This window comes from Pantherophis guttatus, chromosome 3, assembly GCF_059756535.1.
Source record: "Pantherophis guttatus breed Tessera chromosome 3, ASM5975653v1, whole genome shotgun sequence".
Taxonomy (NCBI): domain Eukaryota; kingdom Metazoa; phylum Chordata; class Lepidosauria; order Squamata; family Colubridae; genus Pantherophis; species Pantherophis guttatus.
In genome coordinates this window covers 8919175-8933165 of record NC_142065.1, presented here as the reverse complement: position 1 = coordinate 8933165, position 13991 = coordinate 8919175, and the positions used below count along the sequence as shown (strand labels likewise).

General features: G+C 40.7%; 1 protein-coding gene across 8 annotated transcripts in view; it reads left to right on the top strand.

Annotated features, from left to right (window-relative positions):
- ARFGAP1 (ARF GTPase activating protein 1) overlaps positions 1 to 13685 on the top strand; it is a 54979-nt gene extending 41294 nt beyond the window's left edge. For 5 of the 8 annotated variants that reach the window (XM_060684353.2, XM_060684355.2, XM_034441301.3 and 2 more), the window contains 2 exons: positions 1291 to 1367; positions 6728 to 13685. In XM_060684353.2, coding sequence (XP_060540336.2) covers positions 1291 to 1367; positions 6728 to 7088 — 438 coding nt within the window. In that variant the 3' untranslated portion in view covers positions 7089 to 13685. The remainder of the gene's footprint in view (positions 1 to 1290; positions 1368 to 6727) is intronic. The other 3 variants (XM_060684356.2, XM_060684359.2, XM_060684361.2) reach the window with 1 other exon arrangement.
- The last annotated feature ends 306 nt before the right edge of the window (positions 13686 to 13991 follow it).

Here is a 13991-nt window from a genome sequence, read left to right as displayed (position 1 = left end):
ACTGAAAAAAAAACTATAGAGCAGAACAATTGAGGAGCTGTATTGCAAAGGAATATGGAAACGGCTTAATATGAGCACAAATCCTTTTAAAACGCTAATTGTGTCTTCTCCCTCTCCTCCTGTTTCTTGCTGCCATTTTCAATGAAACTGGTAAGTGCTAATATCTCCTTAGTTTTAAATATGTTTTAGCCAAATGGTTGTAGGTTTAAATGTGTATATATATTTTTTCAAAAGCAGCCTGATCATTTGATCAGGTTTCTTTGTGGGGGAAGGGAAAGGGAAGGAAAGGAAAGGAAGAAGAAAAGCAAGGGAAGGAAATAAAGAAGAAAGAAAAATTAGGGAAAGGAAAGCGGGGAGGGGAGGGGAGAGCCTTGTCTATTTTATTAAATGTATTTGCATGCATATAAAGGTTTGCTTTAGAGGGACGTGGTGGCTCAGTGGCTAAGACGCTGAGCTTGTCGATCAAAAGGTCAGCAGTTCAGCGGTTCAAATCCCTAGTGCCGCGTAACGGGGTGAGCTCCGTTACTTGTCCCAGCTTCTGCCAACCTAGCAGTTCGAAAGCACGTAAAAAATGTGAGTAGAAAAATAGGGACTACCTTTGGTGGGAAGGTAACAGCGTTCTGTGCGCCTTTGGCGTTTAGTCATGCCGGCCACATGACCACGGAGACGTCTTGGGACAGCGCTGGCTCTTCGGCTTTGAAACGGAGATAAGAACCGCCCCCTAGAGTCGGGAACAACTAGCACATATGTGCAAGGGGAACCTTTACCTGTACCTCAAAGGTTTGCTAACTCCATAGAAATATGGTCCACTCCTTTTCTTGAGAAGTGGCTTTGGGATAACCTAAGAGAGTAGTTCAGTGAGGCAAACCGACTCCTCCTATATATGTTTAAATTATATGTTGAAACCTAGAACAAAAATGCAAACAGAGCATAATAGTTGTTGTTGTTTTAAACATTACAGCCACAACATGGGCTTCCTTCTGTTTTGTGAAAATCATGGGGATTGGTGGTTAAGTCTCGAGGACTCCCTTTGCAGGCAGTTTGCTGGGGGACTTAGTTGGGAAATTGGTCGGCCGCTAGGAGAACAGGCTGCTGAACTACATGGACCAGCAGGTTAATCCAGCAGGGCACATTTTATAATCTTGTGTAAGGATATAGCTGCTTGCTAAATCCCATTTTGTTTTCTTGCCTTCAAAGACAGATAAAGGAAAGGGTTGATATCTGTGCACCATTGTTCTTTCTCTTTGTAATTTTTCTCTTTGCCTTATTATCTTTTCCTCCACCCCACAGGTCCAGGGAGTAAGTACTAAAAGCTGGCGAGATATGACCACTTTTTTTTCTGGAAAACCAGACGGGTCCTCTGAAAGGTATGGTGGATGTGTCTGCTCAGGTTTTGTACTAGATACACAACTCTCTGACATATTACTTGTAAATAAGGTCCCGGCGATCTCAAAAAGACTATGTTCCCTCATGAACCTAGGTCAGTGTTTCTGACCACTTGAAGATCGGTGGACTTCAACTCCCAGAATTCCCCAGCCAGCTTGGTTTTAAAAATAAACTTTTAGTGCTTTGAACTCAACTCCTGTTCTTGGTTACTTGTGCCTGATGTAGGAGATAACCAGTCTGAGCCCGAGGGAGAGGTCAAACATGTCATGAGTCCAGGTGGACCTGCAGTTGATCTAAGTCCAGTTTACTTTGAATGCCTTCTTATCTCCCGCTCATTTCCCTTGACTTCTAGTTGGTCAGATTCTTGTCGAGAGCTTAAGTTTGCAGTAAGCCTTTATACCCATTTGATCTGCCTGATTTCCCTCGACACCTGGCCCTGATCAAAAGTTTATTACGTGCAACCTGTACATAAGAATCTGATCTTATGAAACCAAATTGGTGCTAAGATAAGAGTCAATGGAATTCATGGGAGACTGGACTTGGGTTTCTGGTGGGAACATAGTGACACGAAACTAATGATGCGTTTGAAGCTGCCCTCGGGTTCTGACTGCTCGTCTCCTTCAATGTCACGGAAATTATTTCACTCTAATGTTGTCATGATGCCCACTCCAGCTCCGTGAATGGGGAAAACGTCGCGAAACATCACATGACTGCAACGTGACGCAGCGAGTTTGACACCTGTGTTCTAGAGGATAAGGTTTCCAGCTAAGATACCATTAAAAACTGATTTAGGTACCATTAAAAACTGGTTCATTTCTTTTTTTTTATTGAAAAGGTTTTCAAATACAAATTTTTCCCCCTTTTTCCCCCCCCTCCCCCCCTCCCTAACCCCCCCTCCCCACCCTTCCCCCCCTGTGACTTCTTCGTAACAAAAAAAAAACCCTAATACATAACAGATTACTTACTCCCTCCTCAAAATACTGACCTTTACTTACTAAAAGTATTATAAATCCCCCTTTATCCATACATTTCAGAAAAGAAGAAGAGAAAAAAAAACAAAACAAAAAAAAACAAACACATTATACTATAACTATTATAAAATAACTCTAATTTAGCATAATAGTGTTTTATATCTATGCATTATTGCAACAATTCAAAACCACCTTCCACTTTAAAACTATACAATAAGTCCTACTTTAATAACATTTCAAAGCGGGCTCCCCATAAAATCTAATTTAACATTTATTCCACTCTATCCATTTCCTCCACTCCCCTAAATGTATCACTTAAAAATCCCTTTTCTTAAACTAATCAGTCTGTAGCTAGCTTATTCACCCACTATCTTACAAATTTACCATACACAACAATTCTTGATATCTTTAATTCACTGCCCACACTACTTAAAAATATATATATATATATATTCCATTATATCTAAATAAAAAAAAGAAAAGACAATAACTTTAAATTTATAGTCCATATAATATCTTCTTGAAGTCTTTCCACTGGATTGTTAAAACCAACATCCATAATAGGGTGACATAGCTTGCGGATGCAACAGTTTATTCAAGATCTCCAATCATATCTGCCCCCATCAGTAGTAAACATCTTCTTATATATATAAAAGTAAAAACAACCACCCGAGTGACATTATAATTGTATTCCATATAATAATAATTGTGGGTTTCATCAGGATTATTAATTTCCATCATCGTATTGGGTAACAACCCGATCTTCTGCATGTCCCAATGTGATTCTCTTGCCTTATAATTCAAGATAATTATAATATATTTATCAACACAAAAAGAAGTTTCAAAATAGATAATTCAAAACCATCAATTTGAGGCTCTTTCCATGTCCCAAAATTACGGCAATGCAGAGATCTGCCACTATCCTCAGGATGATATTGACCAATATGTCGCCTCCTCTATGTTTTCACATAATCATTCATATTTTAAAATCACTGGCTTCACTGTTGCTTGGGTTAGAAATTTCTATTTTTGTACAACCTATTTCTTTTTTTGTTTTCTTTTTGTGGGTTTGACCTCCATCCTAATTTTTTGTGTCTCGCATTTCTTTTTTATCCCTTGTATATCCTCTAATTGGTTTCCATGCTTGTCCTTGCCTTGATAAGTCATCACATTAAAATCAGATGGCACTTCTCTCAAATTTGTAGATAATCCAGCTGGGGTATCCGATAAATCCAAAGGCAATTTATCTGGTACAGTCTCTGTCTTTAGTTCCAGCTCCTTCTGCTTATCCTGTATTATATCTGAAGACGTTAAATTCATTTTCAACCTATTTTGATAAAATTCTTCCGCCCTTTCAACAGTATTTAACTGGTATCTTTCTCCTTGATATCTCAATATAATACCAACTGGGACGTCCCACCGGAATTGAATATTTCTCCTTTTTAACTCAGACACCAGAAAGCCAAATTTCTTCCTTTCCATTAATATCTTAGGTGGGAGTTCCTTGTAAATCCAAATCTTTCTTCCATACAATTGCAAATTAGAATTGAAGGAATTTTGCACAATTTTATTCCTAATTTCTTTATCTGAAAAATAGATTACCACATCTCTAGGCAATTGCCTTTGCTTGGCAGTCCAAGAGTTTATTCGATAAGCTCTGTCAATCCTACAAAACACTTCCTCAGGTTGAATCTTTAAAATCCCAGCTAGAAATTCAGAAGATATTTTCCTTAAGTCATCTCTGTTATTTTCCTGCAAACCTCTAAGTCTTATTGCATATTCTGTGAAATTATATTGTATCTTTAGAACCTCTTTTTGAATCCTCTGTTCCAGATATTCTACATTACCAGACTTTTGGTCAGCATCCATTTTAAATTTTTCTTCTGAACTATAATCCTGAATATTTAACAAATCATTTTCAATTTTTTGAATTCTATTGTCCAATTTATCTTGAATTTCATCCATTTTTGACTCTAGTAAATTAGTATTTGTATCCAACCGAATCATGAATTCTGGCAATTTTAAAATTTTTTGCTGCAAAAAGTCAAACTTGGATTTCACCAATTCCTTAGTTTCCTGCTTAAATTTTTCAAGTTGCTGATTCACAATCTCATCCCTTCTTTCAATCTCCTCTAAGAGAAATTCTATTATATTAAAATCAGGTTTCTGGGACTGAAGAGTTAAAACATATTGCTTTAAATTCTTGGTGGGGGAATCCCCCCCACCTATTTGTTTGTCTGACTTCACAAGCCTCAGTGCCATGTTTCCGCCTAAGCAGGCTTTGTTAGAAGAAGAAAAAAAAAAAAACAAGACAAAAGACTTCCAGCCAGCAACACTCAAGCCTCCAGGGAAAAAAGAGAAAAACAAAAACAGGAGCGGAGTTTTGTCTACAAATGTAGCCAGTGGTATTTATTCCGCTACATTGTAATAATAAAAAACGGAAGAACTTTCCCTCTCAAACTCTTCTCCAGCCGCGGCAGACGCCATTTTAAAAAGAAACTTTTTTCCTCTTTCTCTTCCTCTATTCTCTTAAGTAATTTTTAAAAGATAAGTAAAATACTTGCGCTTCAGTATTACAGGTCCAGCTCACATTTTCTTTGGGTAATCTGTCAAATTCGCAAGCTTGCTTTTGACGCCTGGCTCTGCATTAGCAGAGGTCTCCCAAAGCCCGGAGCAACGGCTGGGGATATGGGGCATCTCATCCGCTCCATCCCAAAAGTAAAAGAAAAACTTTTGGGACTCTGCAGAGAGTTCTACCCACCCCTGCCGGCTCTATCTCCGTTTCCTCATGGGAACGGAGTTTTTTCGAGCCGCCGTTCCGTTGTGAAGGCGGCTCTAACAGGCAGTGGAAGCTGACGATCCCTAAGGAACGTCTGGCGGCGGCCAGCAGCAAACAGGAAGTTTATACTCGCTGTGAAAAACTGGTTCATTTCTTAATCAGATTTTGAAGCTGTGCAAACCCTGAGCCATGTTGGAGAGAGAACAATTTAGGGAGGAGGTTAGCAAATCTGATAACAACCTAAAATATCCTGGGATCACATTTTTATAAATATTACTTTTTTAAAAAATGCAGGTTTTTTTTTTTCAAAACATCCAGATTACTTTCACAAGCTTTATCTCCAAATAGAGGTAGTCCTTGACTTAATTTTTTTCATTTAGTGACCACTCAGAGTTACAATACCACTGAAAAAAGTGACTGATCCTCGCACTTCTGACCATTACAGCAACCCCACCGTCATGTAATCAAAATTTGGGTAGCGGTTTGGCAAACAACACATATTTAAAATGGTTGCAACGTCCCAGCATAATTCGATCACGGTTTGTGGCCTTCCCAGCTGGCTTCCAACAAGCAAAGTCATGGAGTGAACTCGGATTCAATTAACATTTTTTCACTTAATAATCACGGCAAAAAAAAAGGCTGTAACATAGGGTTTGAGTCACTATCTTGATTACCAGAGTAAATTCTAGTCCTGGTTGTGATCGTAAAATCAAGAAATACCTGTACAGGTAGTCCTCGACTTACAACCATTTGTTTAGTGACTGTTCGAAGTTACAACGGCCCTGAAAAAAGTGAGTTAGGACCATTTTTCACACTTACGACCACTGCAGCATCCCCAGTGGTCACGGGATCAAAATTCAGAAGTTTGGCAACTGACTCATCTTTATGACGCTTGCAATGTCCCGGGGTTATGTGATCCCCTTTTGCGACCTTTTCCTTCAAGCAAAGTCAGTGGAGAAGCCAGATTCACTTAACAACTGTTAAGTGATTCACTTGCATCTTAACTGCAGTGATTCACTTAGAAACTGTAGCAAGAAAGCTGGCAAAATGGGTCAAAACTCACTTAACGAATGTCTCACTTAACAAATGTCCCAGCATCATCAATTTTGAGCTCAATTGTAGATAAATGGCTGCCCAGTCTCTTCTTAAAAACTTCCAGCGTTGGAGCATTCAGGGAGCCTGGATAGCTCAACAGACAGAGCTCTGTAATTTAACACCAGCTGTCTGCAATTAAAGTAAGATCGAATCTCGCCAGGCTCAAGGTTGACTCAACCTTCCATCCTTTCTAAGGTAGGTAAATTGAGGACCCAGTTTGTGGGGGCAATAAGCTGACTTTGTATAAATATACAAAAGTATAAAGGCTATTGCTTAACGCATTGTAAGCCGCCCTGAGTCCCCGGAGAAGGGCGGCATATAAATCAAATTTTAAAAAAAAATAAAATTCACAACTTTTGGAGGCAAATCGTTCCACCGATTAATTGTTCTCACTGTCAGGAAATTCCTCCTTAGTTCTAGGTTGCTTCTCTCCTTGATGACTTTCCATTGAACTAACCCTAAGTCCCTATTTTTCTCTCCTCTCCTTTTCCGAAAGGCCCCCGGATACAGAGAGCTACCAGAACAGTAAAAGCGACGGCTACCAGAACAACACCGCGGAGCAGAGCTTTTGGGAGACCTTCGGCAATTCAGACCCACCCAAAACCCACAAGTCCCCAAGCAGCGATAGCTGGACGTACGTGGACAATTCGATGGAGAAGAAGAGCTCCGACAGCTGGGATGTTTGGGGCTCAGGTACCGTTTCCAACAACAAGAACAGTAATGGTGACAGCTGGGAAAACTGGGAGACCAACTGGGAGAACGCCGCCGGGGAGGGCAAAGCCAAAAAGACTGCCAAGAAGACCCCTAAAGAAGCCACTTCAGCTCCTGAAGACGAATGGGACAATCACAACTGGTAGGACTCGTTCTCTCACCAGTATAGCGGAAGTCGGGGTGGGGGGAGGGGAAAATATCACACCTCCGATGGAAGAATCTCCCACATAACTGGACTAACCGACATCCTTCGACGGGAGCCTCTTTAAACCCCGCGCCTGCTGTTCCATTCTCTTTCCACTTCCTGTTTACAACCACCGTCGTATCAAAAAAAAAAAAAACCACGTGAGTTTGCGGATTCTTGTAATTACCATACGAAGAGCCAAATCACCGTCACGGAAATGACCGTCGCGTCAGTTATATCCTCGCCGTGGGGTTTGCCCAGCTTCCTTAAAACCCGAGAATCTTCTGGAAGAAGCAACTCCATGCCAGCCTACCATCCCAGCACAACGTTCGCATGTGTCGTTCGGCATACTCGCACAACATCTTTTGGGGGGGGACTTCGGCTGATGTTTCGGAGGACTTCTGGGTAGTCTTGATACGTGGGGCGGGGTGGGTGGGTAGGGAGGGCTATTTTAGCCAAGTAACATATTGTGACAGAGATGGGATGGCTTGCAATTGAGCCAAAATATATTATTTAAGATATTGTAGAAGAAATTGTAGATGGATCCAAGTTTATTTAAGGGTGTTTTTTTGTTTGTTTGTTTTTAAGGACGCTGTCCGCTTAATAACTTCAGTTACTTAGAAGGAAACAAACAGCATTTCTAAAAGCTTTTTTTTAAAAAAAAAAATCCCGTTCTTAGCTTTAGCTGCTTTCAACAGGTGTGTGTAAGATTCCTCATCCTTTCTTCTTTTTTCCCCCACACCCTTATACATTAAATTAAATCTCCTGTATTTTTTTTTTCTCCATTTAAGGTTCCATACGTTCCTCAATTTTAGCATAATTGCTGGATACAAACAGTGAAGGAAAAACAGACAGGATAGGTGACAATTTTTCAAAACGGGACCCGTCAATGTCAAAAGCGAACATTTTTTTATAACCAAACAAATAATTTGGAACTTCGCTCTTATAAAATTTCGTTTATAAGATTCCGCGTTAGATTTCCAGCTTACTCTTTCCCTTCCGCTCCCCCTCTGCCCGGAAGGAGACTACTGAAAAATAACCCGATTGCAATGTTTATCATTCTGAGCTATGCTGCATGAATTTGAGAAGAAGAAGAAGAAAAAAAGTATCCAGTATCCTTTTCTACAAGGTCTGATGTCAATTCTGTTTTTGGTGCTTGTGATCAGTTAGATTGTTTTTTTTAAAAAAAATAATCTATGTGTATTTAAATACTGCAGTGTTAGACCACTAAGACGCAGGAAACACTGAATCGTGGTATAATTGGCTGGATGTCACAACGAGGCTTTTCAGGAACCAGGATGAAAATCTGGCGTCTTTATCTAAGAAAAACCTTTGGCTTGGCTAATGAACTGTGTGATTTCTGAGCGGCTGGATACTTGGAACGTCCAGTTTCTCAGAATTTAGCTGAAATCGTCTGCTGTATATAAACTGTGTGTGTGTATATCAGGGCACATGGGTAAACACACGGAGATCATGAAGTATTAATAGTTTCCTACAATTTTTATGTAATGTTCAATATGTCAGTATCTTATCTTGTGAAGAAATATGAAGTACTTGATCTGATTGTGTGGTACTTTTCGCTGGTTTTTTTTTTTTAATTGCTAGCAAAATTTCTCCTCTTCTCTGGTGATTTTTGCTTCCCCGGTCTCTGGTCCCAGTTTTCACTCCCTTTGGGCTTTCTAATCAGACTAAGGTGGTTAGGTTGTCTGTGCCTCTCTTTTCAAGAATATGCTTTCTTTTTTTCTGCCAAACTTTGGAGATTTTGTGACCTCATAAAAACCGCACCTTACTTTTTGTTTTCTTTTTTAAAAAAGTGTGTCTCAGCATAGAGTTGGCTATTTCTTTGGCTGATTTGTCCGTTTTTCCTAGCGGCACGTGAGTTTTTATTTTTCTTCATTTTCTGTTCCCTGGATTTCTCTTAGAAACTTCATCGTGTATTTTGCGTGGGAGAGCGAGCATCGGTTTCTACCTTAATTTTGCTCATCTGCTCTTTTCACTCTATGTGCTGTTTAAAAATCATTGAGCTATGGAATTCAAGGACATACTTGAACTCTCTGTCTCTCTTAATGTATATTTTACCTCACAGAAGTTTTCTTCATCTCCTTAAACCAGCATTTCTCAACTTTGGCAAGTTTTAAGATGGGCGTGGACTTCAACTCCCAGGAGAGCAGAGCTGGCTGGGGAATTCTGGGAGTTGAAGTCCACCCATCTTAAATTTGCCACGGTTGAGAAACATTGTCCTAAACTCCTTGCATAAAAACATATTTATTTTTAAAGCACCCAATTCTGGGTTATAGCCAGGGTGGATAAAAATCAATGATTTTTTAAAAAAAAATCAAAAAAATCAGATTTTTTTAATTTAAATTGGATTTTTTTGATTTTTATCGAATTTATTTTAATAAAAAACTTTTGGGGTCAAAATCTATCGTAAGATAGTTTTCTATTTAAGATACATAAATAATTTAGTTTATTCAGCATGAAATGGAGCTTAGTTATGTAGCAGGAGGCTGTATATTCTGCAACACTGGGACTATCGGTGAGTCAACAGTGGGTCAAAGGAGTAGCAGAGATGACAGCTGCTCTTTAAAAATTATGATTTAAATCGAGTTGATTTAAATCAAGCCTTTTTACTAGTGATTTAAATAATGATTTAAATTGTGATTTAAATCAACTTGATTTAAATCAAATCCATCCTGGTTACAGCTAGCGGTTTCTCAGTTCTGTAGCTTGCTGCCTCTATGGAAGAAAAGGCACCACTCTTGATGTCATAAGAAATGCATCATGGGTTTCCAAGATAGTTCTTTTTCATAGCCACCTACCATAGCAACACTTCGATCAACAAAATCTTTTTAAGAAATTGAGTTATAAATAGATAAACCAGAGATCAGAGTTATCAAATTTCAAATTTAATCGTACGGGATTTCCCAAGTGGCCTACATAACCAAGTGACATGTATTTGAACCTATCTTATTTATTTATTTATTTTGTGACATTATTGGAGGAGAGAAAAAAAAAAAAACCTAGGGGTTTTTGCTACTATAATTCTATGTAGCAGGTGTCAGCAACCTGTGGCTCCAGAGCCGCATGTGGCTCTTTGGGCCCTCTGCTGTGGCTCCCTGTCGGGTGATCTCACCACTGGCTGGCCCCTCCCCTCCCAGTCACTCCTCGCCTGGCCTGAGGTAAGGGCGATGGCGGGGGATGGAGAAGCAGGCGAGGCAGAGACAGAGAGATTACAGAAGAGAGGGGGAGGGAGGGAGAGAGAGATGTGAAAAGGGTTTTGTGGTTCTCGGTGTTTTTTAACAACCAGTTCTCTGCCCTAATGACAAGCTGGGTAGGCGTGGCTAGGGAGTGATCATGTGACTGGTGGAAATGAATGACATTGAGTTGGCCACGCCCACCCAGGTTTTGTAGCTCACCGTGTTTTCTGTGGGAAACAGGTCCAAATGGCTCTTTGAGTGTTTAAGGTTGCAGACCCCTGCTATGTAGTAAAGAGAGCAATTTAAGTAGGATCAGCTACCTTGGAGTTAAGAAATAGACGCTGCGGAGCCCTTCTGCATGGTTCGCGATTTATATCTTCAGTTTAGTACAGTAAGGAAACTCTGATTCAGCCTTCCCCGGCCTCACGCCCTCCAGATAGCTATCCGGTGTTCGTTGGGCTGTAGCGGAAATTGGTTTAACTCTGCCAGAAGGCGTTAAATTACGGAAGGCTGCCGTCAAACTCGGCTGAAACCAAAACCCGACATTGGGATGTTTCCGAACCGTTTTCTTCCATTGCACGTTGCTGAGAATGCAACCCTGTACATAGCTCTAGAGTTAATGACTTGAGATCTCTCGTTTATACTCTTGCTGCGGTCTCTTTAATTTCCCTTAAAATTCTCCCATCTTTTCCCTGTCTTCCATGGTAGGCATTTATATGTATGGCTGTAGTCATTCGTACAATAATTCCCCATGTCAGGGAGCGTCCTCCACTTAATTGAATCCCGAAAGGAAGATATTGAAGTGTACCTATTGAGCTTTTCTGGGAAGCTAAGCAGGATCAAACCCGAGCTGTATTTGGAAGGGAGACCTGCAGGGGAATATCACATCCATGGGCTTGATTGGGAAATCAGAAACGCTTCATAGAAGCACAGTGGTGGCAAATCTATTTTCCGCACTAAAGTTTAAATCTGGCAAATTCTGGGAGTTGAAGGCCACAAGTCTTAAAGCTGCCAAGTTTGAAGACCTCTGGTTTAAATGAATGGAAATGGTAGGCCTCCATCTCTAGAAGATGCAGGATGTTCAAGGGTCAAAGCTTTTGACAAATGTAACTGGATCTTAACCTCCTTCCTCTCCTGGTTGGAATAACTGGTCAGTAGATTTTTTTTTTGTTCTGTTTCTTTTTCAGAAGAAAGCTGGGTTGTGGGATATATGCGATTCTTTCCGACTGTACAGTTTTGACAGTCCTTCGCAAAGGGCTGCTGAGTTACGTTCCTTTGTTTTGCAAAACGGTACTGAACCTGAGCCAACAGTGTCATCTCAAAGAGAAACAATAAAGTCAGAGAAATGGAACAAAGCCATTCCAACATCCTCTTAAGTGGCTTCATGTTGCTTTGACATTCACGTTTGCATTTTGCACAGAAATGTGAGTGGTATCGGTGGGAGCTTCCATGTTCTTTTTGGTTTGGGTTTGTGTCTAAGAAGGGACGCGGTGGCTCAGTGGCTAAGACGCTGAGCTTGTCGATCGAAAGTTCAGCAGTTTGAATCCCTAGTGCTGCGTAACGGGGTGAGCTCCCGTGACTTGTCTTAGCTTCTGCCAACCTAGCACTTCGAAAGCACGTAAAAAATGCAAGTAGAAAAATAGGGACCACCTTTGGTGGGAAGGTAACAGCGCTCCGTGCACCTTTGGCATTGAGTCATGCCGGCCACATGACCACGGAGACGTCTTCAGACAGCGCTGGCTCTTCGGCTTTGAAATGGAGATGAGCACCGCCCCCTAGAGTCAGGAACAGCTAGCACATATGTGCAAGGAGAACCTTTATCTTTACCTTGTCCCTAACCTCAATCTTGGTTAATGCATTAGGCCTTTGTTTGTTTGTTTTTTGGGTATTGACTTTATTATTTTTCCAAATAATTCAAGGTGGCAAACGTATCCAGCACACCTTCCCCTTTCTCTTTGCTCCACAACAACAACCCTGTGAGGTGGGTTGGGGCCGAGAGAGAGTGACTGGCCCAAAGTCACCCAGCCGGCTTTCATGCCTAAAGCGGGATTAGAACTTGCACTCTCCAAGTGATTGGCCCAAAGTCAACCAATTGGTTTTCATGACGAAAGGGGGACTAGAACTCTCCGTCTCCTGGTGATTGGCCCAAAGTCACCCAGATGGCTTTCATGGCTAAGGTGGGACTAGAATTCACCGTCTCCCACTTTCTAGCATTAATACGGGGTATTAGAGAAGGAAGGGATGTTCTCCAATAAAACAATTGTCTTGCATTGGAAAAAAATAACCTCAAAGCAACTTTACAAGATGTAGTGTTGGTTGTATGCCAAGTTGAGGACAGGCTCTGGGAGATTTTGCAGACCATAAACTGAGGAGACGTTAGAAGATCGGCTTACGAAGAGAATTTGAAAAAAAAAAAATCCACTAAAAAATAAAATAAAATCGCAAGGTGACGATATGCCTCCCGCTTTCAAACACCATCGATGGTTTCTAAAAGTTGGTGGATGGATAATTCAACCTGTTCTGAAAATTTAGACCAGTGTTTCTCAACCTTGGCCACTTGAAGATGAATGGACTTCAACTCCCAGAATTCCCCAGCCAGCATAGCTGGCTGGGGAATTCTGGGAGTTGAAGTCCATTCATCTTCAAGTGGCCAAGGTTGAGAAACACTGATTTAGACCAACTTATAAGATGAACCTACCCCACTATATATCGAGGGGGGCTGTGTGGAGAGGGTTTCCTCTTTTAAATTCTTGGAGGTGCTTATTAGTCAAAATCTCACCTGGAAAAACAACACGTCCCTTGGTGATTGGCAAGGCTCAACAGAGACTTCATTTCCTTAGAGTGGAACAACAGCTGATGACCTCTTTCTATCGGTCCACGATAGAAAGCGTCCTCACGTACTGCATTGAAGTACGGTACGCTGGTTTAACTGCTGCGGACAGGAAGGCACTACAGAGAGTGATCAATTCGGCACAAGAAATCATTGGTCGCACTCTTAACACACCACTGGATGACATCGCCAGGTCTCTCGCTGCTTTAGCAGACTAAGGCAGATACTCAGAGATGATTCATACCCTGGTCTGTGTCTCTTCGCACTTCTACCATCAGGCAGAAGACATCGAAGCATAGCCAGCCGAACAAATAGGTTTAATAATAGTATCTATCCTTGGGCCACAATCACTCCACGCACACGCAGAAATGTATGACTAGTTTTTCTTTTTTCCCTAATGACTTGCATAGGGATTATTCTTTATACTATTTTATGTTGTTTGTATTTTTTTTTGTCATGGATTGCACCAGTGAGTCTAAAACCAATTTTGTTGTATAGATGATGTACAATGACAATAAAGGCTATACTATAAGATGTGTGGACTTGCTAGTCTGGACTTCTGGGAGTAGATGTCCACACAAGGTAGAGAAACGTTGGCTTAGTCTAAGCTTTGTGAAAACAAACACATTTCCCCAGATTATATTCAATAAACATTTGGTGGACTAGAGAGTGCTTATTTTTAATGGTAGAGAAGGCCATAAAAAAAAAGTAGCAATCCTAACTTGTGAAATAAGATTAATTGTGAAATAAAAGTAATAAAATTAACTGCAGCAGGCATGATAGTAGTATTCCAGAATTTGAGTGTCTGCCACAAAGAGGAGGGGACGACCTATTTTCC